This window comes from Eschrichtius robustus, chromosome 15 (genome assembly GCF_028021215.1).
Source record: "Eschrichtius robustus isolate mEscRob2 chromosome 15, mEscRob2.pri, whole genome shotgun sequence".
NCBI classification, from domain to species: Eukaryota; Metazoa; Chordata; class Mammalia; order Artiodactyla; family Eschrichtiidae; genus Eschrichtius; species Eschrichtius robustus.
In genome coordinates, this window is record NC_090838.1 from 15,770,727 (window position 1) to 15,783,127 (window position 12,401).

At 36.8% G+C, this 12,401-nt stretch overlaps 1 protein-coding gene and 1 pseudogene across 4 annotated transcripts in view; both read right to left on the reverse strand.

Annotated features, from left to right (window-relative positions):
* Positions 1-12,401, reverse strand: part of LDAH (lipid droplet associated hydrolase) — a 94,180-nt gene that overhangs the window by 25,158 nt on the left and 56,621 nt on the right. For 2 of the 4 annotated variants that reach the window (XM_068564553.1, XM_068564554.1), the window contains one exon: positions 3,253-3,487. The exons of 1 other annotated variant lie outside the window; for it this stretch is intronic. In XM_068564553.1, coding sequence (XP_068420654.1) covers positions 3,253-3,487 — 235 coding nt within the window. Of the gene's footprint in view, positions 1-3,252; positions 3,488-7,622; positions 7,771-12,401 lie in introns of those variants that run through there. One more of the 4 variants, XM_068564555.1, reaches the window with a different exon arrangement.
* Positions 6,006-7,521, reverse strand: LOC137778099 (nuclear pore complex protein Nup88 pseudogene; annotated as a pseudogene).

Sequence of the window (12,401 nt, forward strand, 5' to 3'; positions counted from 1 at the left end):
TGGATATAGAATTCTGTATTGATGGCTCTTTTCTATTTACACTTGAAATATATGCCATTTCTTTTGGCCTCTATAGATTCTGAAGAGAAAGTAGTTGTCACTCAAATAGATTTTCCTCTATAAATACGTATCATTTCTCGCTGGCTGCTTTCAAGATATTTTCCTTGCTTTAGTTTTCAAATGTTTATGTGTCTTGGTGTGGATTTCTTTGGGTTTACTTATTTGGAATTCATCTAGCTTCTTGAATTTTGTAGGTTTATGTCTTTTACCAAATTTGGGAAGTTCCTATTTTTATTGTTATATCTTTATGTTCCCTGGTTCTTTCCTCTGTCCCCTCCATTTCACTGTTGAGCTCAAACACTGAGTTTTTAATTTGGTTATTATATTTTTCAGTTCTAAAATTTCCATTCAGTTTTTCTTTAAACCTTCTCTTTCCTGAGACTTTCTATTTTTTCATTTTTTTCAAACATGTTTATTAATTGCTCATTGAAGTATTTTTATAATGACTGCTTTAAAATCTTTGTCAGAAAATTCTAGTATCTCTGTCATCTGGTGTTGGCATTTATTGTCTTCTTCCATTCAAATTGAGCTTTTCCGGGTTTTTGGTACGACAAGTGATTTTTAACTAAAACAAGGACAATTGGGATATTATGATACTCCTGATCTTATTTAAACTTTCTATTTTAGGTGGGTTTTTTTTTTTGTTTTTTTTGTTTTTTTTTCCCCTGACACTTCTTCAGCAAGGGAAGTGGGGAAGGAGAAGTGCCACCTCACTACTGCCAGGTGGGGCAGAAATCCAGGTTCTCCATTTGGTTTCTATTGACAACCAAGGGGTGGAGGGGCTCCTCATTATTGCTGGGCATGGGTAGGAATTCTGACTCCCCACTAGGCTTCCATTATTACCATCCCAGCTAGGAGAGGTAGAATTGCCTTATTGCTTTTCCCACATGATCCCCACTGATCTCATAGGAGTGGTGGTGGTAGTGGCCTCATTACTGCTGGGCAGTGGTGAAAGTCCTGCCTCTCTAATCAGCCTCTTCTGGACACCACCCTAGTGAGGAAGGAGAGGGGTGCCTCATCACTGTTGGATGTGGGGTAAAGTCCAGGCCTCCCACTTGGCCTTTGCTGGTTTGGGTAAGGATAAGGGCACGGTTTTTACTATGGTGCATGGCTAGATTAGGGCAGTCATTATCCAAAAGTTTCTTTTAGAAAGGTTGCCATTTTCCTGGTCCTCTGGCTACAGATTGCAGGCTTTTTTCAGGGCTTTTGAAAAATCCACACCCATTGGTATTTCTGGGTCACTGGCTCCAAGTCTGGGATATACGTGGTAAAAAGAAAACCCAGGGAACTTACCACTGTGTTGCTCTGTGGGTCCCAAGGTCCCTACACATAGTCTGCTTTCTTCTCCACCTTTCAGAGTCTTATATTTGTTTTACATATAATATGCAGGATTTTAAGCACTTAGTAGGAGAAACAGGGAAAAGAATACATCTATTTCATCTTCCTGGAAGCAGAAGTCCTTGGAGGAAAATGGATTCCTTAACTAGAGAATGCTTTTTTTAAAATCCTTCCTAAGGGTAAAATGAAAAAGATTAAAGAAGGAAAAAAAAAAAATCTGTAAACTGTAATGACTTACTGAAGTATACATGGAGTAGTTTTATATATGTTTGCCAGAATTTCAAGTGATTTCCATTTGATCTCAATTTCCAAATGTGTCCAGTCTAACTCTTGATTTGATCAATGACTGAGAACCAGAGAGGGGAAAGGACTAAATTGAGGCCACAGAGGGAGTCTGAGGCAAAACCAAAATGAGAGTTGAGGTTTTCTGACTTGTAGTCAGTGCCATTTTCACTTACTAGGCCATTTCTTTCTCTTCTATGAGGGAAAAATAAGGGGCTGGACCAGAAGGTCTTCAAGGGACATCTCCAACTTCAATGTTTGGTGATTTTTATGACTGTCCTGAGCCTTGCTTCCCTACTCCCTATCTCATCTTCTGCTGCTGCTATGCTAAGCCTATAACAAAGAACGAGAGTTGGGGAGAGCATAAAAATCCACAAATACAGAAAATATATTGAACTTTGTATTTGTGATGACTGCTTCTTGCTACATATTTAGAAAAACACTTCCCATACAATCTGTAGCTGTACAATTCTAAAGGCAGGGCTGTGACTTGTTTCTGGATTCACTATGCACATGATCTCGTGGCACTCGATGTAGGGGAGCATGGTAAACTTTACTCAAGAGTCCTGCTTTTATGACTGAAAGGAGCAAAGAGACAATAATAGCAGCAGCTATGGTAAAAGGAAGCTTAACACAGTGGCATATTGCTGGAGTTTGAACACTACCCACTAGTTGTGTGACTTCAGGCAAATCATGTAACTTCTTGAACCTCAGTATCTTCATCTGTAAAATGGGGGCAATAAGAATACCTAAACCTTATTAGTTCTTCTGAGGACTACAGGTTAAAGCTTAGAACAGCAGCTATTAGCTGCTGCTGCTGCAACTGTTGTTATGTCATTCATTGGAGGCTTATTACAAATAAAATACTAGATAGACACTTTGCATATATTATCACATTTAATCCTATAATAATCTTTTGAGGTATGGGATATTATTATCCCATTTTATGGCTTAAGAAAGTAGCATATTTTATTATTAAAATCATTTGTAAATATATAAATTAGTATTAACTAAACAGATAAATTACATTTAAAAGCAACATTTGAAGCCAAGAAGTAAAGTAGCAAAAATATTCCCTGGCACATTCAGAAACTATAATCAGTAACGCATCCAGTGTTACATTACCATGACTATTATTTATTGTTAGTTTTATAACTTAAACTTCTCCAAAAACTTTTAAAGAGCAAAGTAAAATCATAGCCTGTTCACTCTATGGGAATATTAGGCCTGATTTCCTTGGGCTGATTTTTGAAAAGTTCACACACTGAGCTTAACAGGGCACACCCTGGATTCCTGTAAGGACTCCATATATACTCGATACAGAAGAATTCTTTCTCATCATCCTGTAGCTAGAGTGGAGAATCAGAAGGATAAGGTTTAAAATTAAAGCATGATGAGGCTTTTCTGTCATTTAGAATACCCCTCACTATTTTCTTCTTATTTCTAGTTTTAAACTTTTGGGAGAAAAATACAACAAATAATTCCTTGCTTGATACTCATCCACTGTCTGAGATTATTCTCTTAACACTTTCTGATACAAGAATAAACATATACATTTTAAAATGTGCTTACTGAGGCAGAACGGTTCCAACAAATTCAGAAACGAAAATTCACTCTGTAGGTTCATCCTTCGAAGGAGCATTCTGATCACCAAGGACTTGATTTTCTCAGGCCACGGTTTAAGTAGTAAGTAGCCAGGAACATAGAAAGCATATCGAAACCAGCACAAAAGCGGAGTGGCGAGCTTGCCTTTGGGTGACTCAGACATTCGCTCAATTGTTGGAAAGAGCAGAAAAGAGCGAATTACCTACAATATAAAAATTTTTAAAAAACCACTTTGATGAGAAGTTTTTTTAAGGGATAAGTCATTGCTTTATTGTTTCTTCTATATAGTATCCACAAATGACTGAGTTTTAGAATATGGCTAACAATCTATTCAGACTGAGAAGAAGTACCACCCACTGCCTTCTCAGCCCTCAACCGACCTGGGTAGGATATAAGGATGTCCCTTAAGTTGCTGGGGTTAACTTTCAGGGTGAGGAGGAAATCAGATTCCTAGATAAGTTCTTGATTGTGACAGCAACTCACAATCCCTTTGAAGGATTGCTGAAAGTAGAAATGAATGTACCATTTTAGTAGTTATACCAACTTGACTGACTAATGATGCCAAAAGAGAATAAAGCTACATAAAAGACTCCATTTCTAGTCAGAATTTCTTTTATTGATTATATTTAGAGATAGTTCACTTTTGAAAAGCTCCTCTATTCCTTAATCTTACCAGCCAAAGATAATCTTTAATAGGACCAAATATATTTTTAGCAACTGATTCAACCTCAATAAAGTGTAGGCCAGGGACAAAGGAAGCTGGGAATTTCTACCTATGTGGGAAAATGTTTAAGGACAAAAATATCATTTCAACTCAATTCATCGGAATATCATGAAATATATTTTAATAATATACCAGAAGAAAAGAGCATCTCTAAAACATTTAAAATTTACCATATTAATATTTTAAAGATTAATATATAAAAATAACTTATATAGGGGATCAGAAAAGTCAAAATAGTTAAGTATAATCCATATTAATAATAGGATAACATAAATGGAACATACATGGAACAGTTCGACAATGTTAGCAGACTGTAGAACAGGAAATGAGAATGGACACAAGATTTTATTTTTAAAAAAACCTTTTAAATTGTTAAGTATAACATACATACAGAAAAGCATATAAAACATAAATGTTCAATTTAACAAATAATTTATAAAATGAACAGCTGTGTGGGTCAAGAAACAAGACACTGCCAGCATGGCATCTTCCAATTACAACCCCTTCCTCTGCTCACATCTTAGGTAATCTCTATCCTGACTTCCTTACTTTTCTTTATATCAATACTTATCATTCCTTAATACTATAATCACTTCCTTATTTTGCTTTATATTAATGCTTATCAACCTGCTATAGACTGAACTGTGTCACCCCCAAACTGATATGACGAAGCCCTAACTCCCAAGGTGACTGCATGTAGAGAGAGGTAATTACGGTTATATAAGGTCATAAGAGTGGGGCCCTAATGGATACGATTAGTATCCTTATAAGGACAGACACCCGAGAGCTTACTCTCATCCCAAGAACACACAGAGAAGAGATCTGGCGAACACACAGACAGAAGGTGGCCATCTACAAGCCAGGAAGAAGTTTCACTGGAAACTGACCATGCTGGAATGCTGATCTTGGACTTCCAAACTCCAGAACGGTGAGAAAATAAATGTCAGTTGTTTAAGCCACCCAGTCTATGGCATTTTGTTATGGCAGTTCGAGCAGACTAATACCTATCCCTTAATACCATAGTTAATTTTTGTCTGTTAATGAACTTTATATAGATGTAATCATGCAGTGTGTTTTTGTATTTTACTTCCTTCACTCAACATTGTTTATAACATCCAACCATGCTGATACATGTAGCAATAGCTCATTATCTTTGCTATACAGTTTTCCACTGTAAGAACAAAACACAATTTATTTTACTGACAGATATTTGTGTTATTACAAATATGCTGTTATAATATTTTTACACACATCTCTTGTGCATGTGTGCATGTATTTCTGTTGACTGTATCACCTCGAAGTAGGAATATGGGGTCATATGGTTGCACACGTGCAGCTTTAGTAGGTAGTTCCAAATTTTTTTTTGAATTTTTGAATTTTATTTTATTTATTTTTTTATACAGCAGGTTCTTATTAGTTACGCATTTTATACATATTAGTGTATATATGTCAATCCCAATTTCCCAAATAGTTTTTCAAAGTACTTATACCAATCTACTCCCCTACCATCAGACATGAGGGTTCATATTGTTACATTTCCTCACATTTGGTACTGGCAAACTTTGTAATTATAATTGTAATTGACCAACCTGGTGTTTAGAGGTATTTCATTGTGGCTCTAATTTGTGTTTCTCTGATGACTAATAAGCCTTTTATATGCTTTTTGGACATTTTCTATATATCCTTTGCAAATGTCTTATTTAAGTCTCACATTTTTCTATTAGACTGTCTTATTTTTTATTGATTTGTAGAAGTTGCTTTTTATTTTAGATACCAGTCCTTTGTCATGTTGCAGTTCTTGGCTTGCCTGTTCAACCCTTATTCTTTTTTTTTTTTTTTTCTTAACGGAGATAAGCTCTTAAGTTTGATGCAGTTGAATTTAACAGTCTTTTCTCTTACAGTTATTGTTCTTTGTCTGTGGTTTAAGAAATTCTAGAAGATATTATTTTTTCATGCTACCTCTTATCTGTTCTACAATGTGGATTTAAGCCTTGGGCTGTGTTTAACTCCAGCTGTGAGTCTGCTCCTTTGATTTCAGGCATCAGTGATTTGCCATTTCCCTTATGTATTTACATTCTTCCTTCTGGATGAACTGGATGCACTTTTCCTGGTAGACCTGATAGTAAAGGTGGGGTTTTGTGGACTCACTCTCTTTTTCAACTTCCACTGTTGACAGTCCTTTTTCATAGTAACCTATTTGATGGCACTGACCAAATGTTAAAGTTGATCAGGTAACACCTGTCATTCTGCCTTCATGTCTGTCTCACTAATAGAGAACAGGGATTTGAGGGTGAAAACTGTGGAGGACTCTTCTTTCTAATTATGATATCTTCTTGTTCTTCCTTGGTCATATCTATCAGGTAAGTGCTTAGCCATTTCCTGCAGACTTTTCCTTTTCTCTCAACAATATCTGAGATATTTTAGTTGTTTCTTTTTTGGTCACAGTAATTTGATCTCTACTAGATCTCCTCCTCTGTCACATAAGAATGTCCTGTTCCCTGTGGTCTTGACGTTCTTTGGGAGCAGGGAGGCACAGCCTTTCCAGATGATTTTTAAAATGCTGGGTTGGTAACAACACATGGCAAAGTGCTCATAATGTGCTTTTTGAATGAATGCTGAGTTTCAGCCAGAATATGGGAGTTTCTGCCACCTTGGCATCTTCTCAAGCACAAAGCAGAGGAGATGTTGGATGGACTGTGCTTAATAAAGGCCTTTGGGGCCTTTATGGGGCATTCACGGGCACCTGTGATGCAGATCACTGTGGGCTCCAGAATGTCAGGGATGATCCAGAATCTTCCAGTCAGAGCCAGCTGCCTGTATTACAATGGGTTTATACAAAGGTTATATATAAAGATTCACACAAAGCTTACAGGATCTCTGGGAAGTCTGACTGGACAAGAAAAGTCAGTTAAAGGAATCATTCTCCCTGGATGCCAATTTCAGTGTGAACTCTTAACTCAATGCATTTGTCTTGTTTTTTTTTTTTACTTCTATTTTTATTTTATTTTTGGCTGCGTTGGGTCTTCGTTGCTGCGCACGGGCTTTCCCTAGTTGCGGCGAGAGGGGGTTACTCTTTGTTGCGGTGCGTGGGCTTCTCATCGTGGTGGCTTCTCTTGTTGCAAAGCACGGGCTCTAGGCGCGTGTGCTTCAGTAGTTGCAGCACGGGGGCTCAGTAGTTGTGGCAGGCAGGCCCTAGAGCACGCAGGCTTCAGTACTTGTGGCTCATGGGCTCTAGAGCACAGGCTCAGTAGTTTTGATGCACGGGCTTAGTTGCTCCGTGGCACGTGGGATCTTCCCGGACCAGGGATCGAACCCACGTCCCGTGCACTGGCAGGTGGATTCTTAACCACTGCCCCACCAGGGAAGTCCCTAACTCAATGCATTTGAACACAAACACAGGAGGAATGAAATCAGCTTCGGGATCCTGGGACTTTTGATACTTGGTCACCTTCTTCTTCCCCTTCTAGCATAACACAGGGACACAGCATTCCTGATTCATCAGTGATGACCATGGTGTTGAGGACACAGGGTAAGCAGAGTATGTAGCATGAGCATCCTAACGATAGTTACCTTCAGTCTTGGGAAGCATAAGTAAAGAAACCGATAGCTTCCCGATGTCTCCAGGGCTCTTGAACAGCTCTCCGTATTTTCGTATTCCATATACAGTGGGTATGCTACTGCTTCACCTTTGCCTTTTCTGTCCAAAGATATTCTTCAGGACTGCTCCCAATGGCTCAAAGTCAAACAGGGCTGCTGTCTCTCTTAAAGATAATGGAATGTACCCTTCAGACTGGCAAAAAATAAGAAATCTAACAATACCAAGTACTAATGATGTGGATCAACAAGAACTCTTAAACAATATGGCATTAATTATTAGCCTTTCTTCTTCTGTTTTCGAAAGTATGATCACTTTGGTGGGTGTCTGGAACTCACACAGAAAGTAAATTTTATCATATTGTCTAACGTTAGCAGTTTAATTCAGGGATCTGGCATTGCACTTGGATACCAAACAGCACGCTTTAAGACTCTGAGGGGCAGAAACAATAAAAAAATCTTTTAGCAACTGGAGTGGTGCTACAATTAACCACTGACTTTTATACCTTCAAATTCAGATTTCTTCCCCTATCTCTTGACGTAATTCTAATATCATGAGTCCTTTAACTCCTGTAAGTGCTACCAAGGTTCTGTTGGACTTAAGTCTTAAGAGATTTCAAACAGGGGTGGATTTGTATTAAGCACTCTTTGGTATTGAGAGAGGCAGGGTTTCTCACTGCCCTGCTGAGGCCTCCCAGCTGAAGGGCTAAGAAGGAGCTCCCTTCCCCACCCCACAGGAAGAGTTCTCCCTCGAGGCTGAAGAGCAGGTTTCTTGTTAGCAGCTGCAGCGGCAGCAAAGACAATGATGAAGAAACTGACTTCTCAGCCTCAGCTGGGCTCTCGTTTGTCACTCCCACCTGGAGCTATAGGAACACAATACCGTAAGAAAGCCAGGTCGGCCACAGTTCACAGTCACTGCAGGCTCCTTGGCAGCCAATGTTCTTCAATAATATCTCTAAAAGCTCGATGGCTTAGTCTGTCACTTTTTGGTTCATAATCTACCTGAAACTGATTTTTATGTGTGGTGTGAAATATGGGTCTAATTTAATTTTTTTCCATATGGAAACTCAATTGTTCCAGCACTGTTAACTGCAAAGACTGCCCTTTTCCTGCTTTTCTGCAGTGACATTTCTGTTGTAAATCCTGTGTATATGTGAATAGGTCCTTTCCAGGGTTCTATAATCTGTCCTACTGGCCTACTTTTCTAACTCTGTGCCCAGAGCACACGTCTTATTTACTAAAGCTTTATATTTTGATATTTGGTAGAGTAACTTAAACCCCATTTTCTTGTTCTTCAAAAATGCCTTGAGTATTTTTGGCTCTCAGCATTGGATACAGATATGAGTTTTATATGGATAAAACCCATATATGGATACTGAGTTTTATAAAATACCTTTTCTGTCCCTATTGAAATGATTGTATGATTTTTCTCCTTTCATTTATTAAAGTGGTAAACTATCAATTGATTTTCTAATGTGAAACTAACTTTCCATTTTGGGGATAGACCCACCTTGGTCATGATACATCCTTCTCATATGTTACTATATTACTATATTTGGTTTCCTAATACTTTGTGTAGGACTTTTGCATGTTGATGAGTAAGCCTGGCCTATAATTTGCTTTTCTTATATTATTTATTCCAGGTTTGGATATAAGGCTTTGCTAGTTTGAGAAAACAGAGTTGGAGACTATGGTTTCCTTTCCCATTATTCAGAGGATTTTGTAATATAATAGAATGATTTATTCTCTGAATATTTGATAGAACTCACCAGTGAAGCCTAAAGTTTGGTTTTTTTGTTTCGTTTTGATTTTGCCACACCACACAGCTTATGGGGTCTTAGTTCCCTGACCAGGGATTGAACCCAGGCCACAGCAGTGACAGCTCCGAGTCCTAACCACTGGACCACCAAGGGAAATCTCTAGAGTTTTATTTTTAGAAAGATTTGACTACTGATTGATTCAATTTCTTTAAAGGCTTAGGACCGTTCCGGCTTTCTATTTCTCCCTGAGAATCTGTTTTGATGTTATCTTTTTCTAGGGATTTATCCATTTTATTTAAACTTCCAAATTTATTGACATGAAGTTATTTATAATATCCTGCTATTATACTTCAATCTCTGGACCACCAGTAGTGATATTACCTCTTTTATTCTGTTATTGACTATTAGTACCTGATAGAGTAAACCTTTTATAATTATGAAGGAACTCTCTTCATCTCTAGTAATGTTTTTCCCTTAGGGCTTATTTTGTTTAATGTTAACATAGCTATACCAGCTTTCTTTTGGTTAGAAGTTGCAAGATATACCCTTCCCACCCTTCTACTTTCTACCTTTCTATAGCCTTATATTTAGAAGATAGTTGGATTATTATCTCTATCTAATCTGACAGTCTATGTCTTTTAACTAATATGACTAATACGTTTACTACATTTTCACTTAAAAAATGCCAATATTTTGGAGTTAAATCTAAAATCTTATTTTGTGCTTTCTAGTTTTTGTATCTCCTTACCCCATTTTTTCTTCTTTCTTACCATTTTTTTGCATGAGAAAGATATAAGTGATAAAAACATAAGTGACAGTAAATACTAAATAAAGAATTGAGTAAATGATATAACAATGAATAAAACATGTATGTTAGTAAGTCACAATAAATGATTAATAATTTAAAAATAATTATATGACAATCTAAGGAATGAATAATTATAAAAATAAAATAATAATAAGTAATTAAGAGATGTATAATACTAGTAAATCTCAAGTCCTATGGTGGGGTAGGAAAGAAATAAGATAATGAAAAAAGCCTAGGAATTGCTGGAAGTGGTGGTGTAGCTCTAAATAGGGTGTTTACAGAAGGCTTCAGTGAAAGGTAACATTTGTGCAAAGGCAGTTATGGAGTGGGCTGATGATATTTGGGAAAAGAGTTTTTCTGGGAGAGGGAGGAGCAAGTGCAAAGGCCATAAAACAGAACCTAATTTGGTGTTTGAGTAAAAAGCAAGAAGTACAGTTGGAGCCGAGTATGTGAGAGGATAGCAGTTCAGGCTGCGGCAGCTGTGATCACAGGGGCAGCAGACGATGGACTGTCCCCTAGGCCTCTGGTTTTCACTGTGAGTAACTGAAAAGCCTTTGAAGGGTTTTGAAAACAGGGGTGATATGTTTGACTTCCATCTTAATAGGATTACTCTGGTTATTGTATTGTTAATACTGTCCTAGAAGTACTATATCAATGAAATTTGACAAGATTTTTAAAAAAGTAAGAGAAATATTGGGAAGGTAAAATTACCATTATTTTCAGCTTATGTTTTAAACATTAACAAAATCTCATGTATAAAAATAACAGCTAAATACCACTGTAAAAAGAAATGTACTACACTTATATAAAGAAAACTTTAAAATCCAAAGGGACATTTGTTCTTCCATTGCAAAGGAGATATAAATTCTCCCACAAAGTTAGTTTATCAATTCAATACCAATTAAAATACTAAAAAATGATCTTTATTTTGAAATTTGACAAATTATATTAATGTTCATCTGGAAAATGAAAGGCACTAAACCTAGAAATTCTGAAAAAGAAGAGAAAGAGGGGAGATTAGCTCTACTAAATATTACACATATTATGAAGCTACAGTAGTTAAAACTGTATGATCAGAAAAGGATCATACAGCTCAAAAGAACAAAAAAGAGTCTAGAAACAGACCTGAACATATATGGGAATTAAGTTTATGATAAAGGTATCAGTGGAGGAAAAAAAAAAAAAAGAGCTGTTCAATAAATGCAGTTGGGAAAACTGGAAAACAGAATTATTTAGAATAGCAAAAGACTGGAGATGAATGTCCATAATTAGGACTGGTTACATAAATTATGATATATCCATTTAATGGAATACTATGCTATAATGAACATTAGGCAGATTCGCATGTGCTGACAATGAGGGTGTCCAAATTCTGTTTCTTCTTGGAAACCAACTAGTTGGAATTATGAATAAAAGGGAATTAGCAAGCTTCAAAGAAGACATTCTAAGCCTTGGGGCTCATATGTTCTCTGAACTTTTTATTCTGAAAGGACAAAGGTAATTTTGCTTATTTTCAGGTTCTTCAACTATATCCTGTAAGTGATACCTGGAAAATTAGATGTCACTGAATAATACAGTCTCCACTGACTAGAATTTAACTATTCAACTCTCAAACCTTCTGCATTTATAATGGCACCAGAGATGATAAGAGAAAATATTCAGAACTAGGACTCTCAGGTGCTACAAATTCTTCAGGAAAGTAAAACTAAATTATGTTCTATTGTTCTCTGCTTATAAAAGCAGGAGAATATGCTAAAACACATTACAAACACTTAAAAGGGGAAAGTTCGAAAGAAATGGTTTTTGGTTTTTGTCTTTTTTTTCCTGGCCAATCCACAGTTAACCAGAACAATCAACTAATGAAAATAATCTGTTTTCCAAGAAGTCTGGTAATTGAGTCCGGTATGGTAACTCAGTGCTCATTTTAGTTTCAAGTTTATTCACTTCAAAATAACGGGCTTCCTTGTGTCTATTAAAATGCCCTAAAGGATTAAATGGTTAATACAGTTACTGTCATACTAAAAAATGTACCATACAGATTCCATACTAGTTATGTAACCCACAGTATCTAAGGAACTTCAGGCTGATCAAATCAGCTGGCAGAAAGAGGAAGCAATCCGTTACTTTGTACAAACGATCCATTACTGTGACCTGTGTTAAACAAAACTGCATGCGAGGAAAAACTCTAAAAATACCCGAGGAACTACAGGGTTACATCTGGTTGATCTAT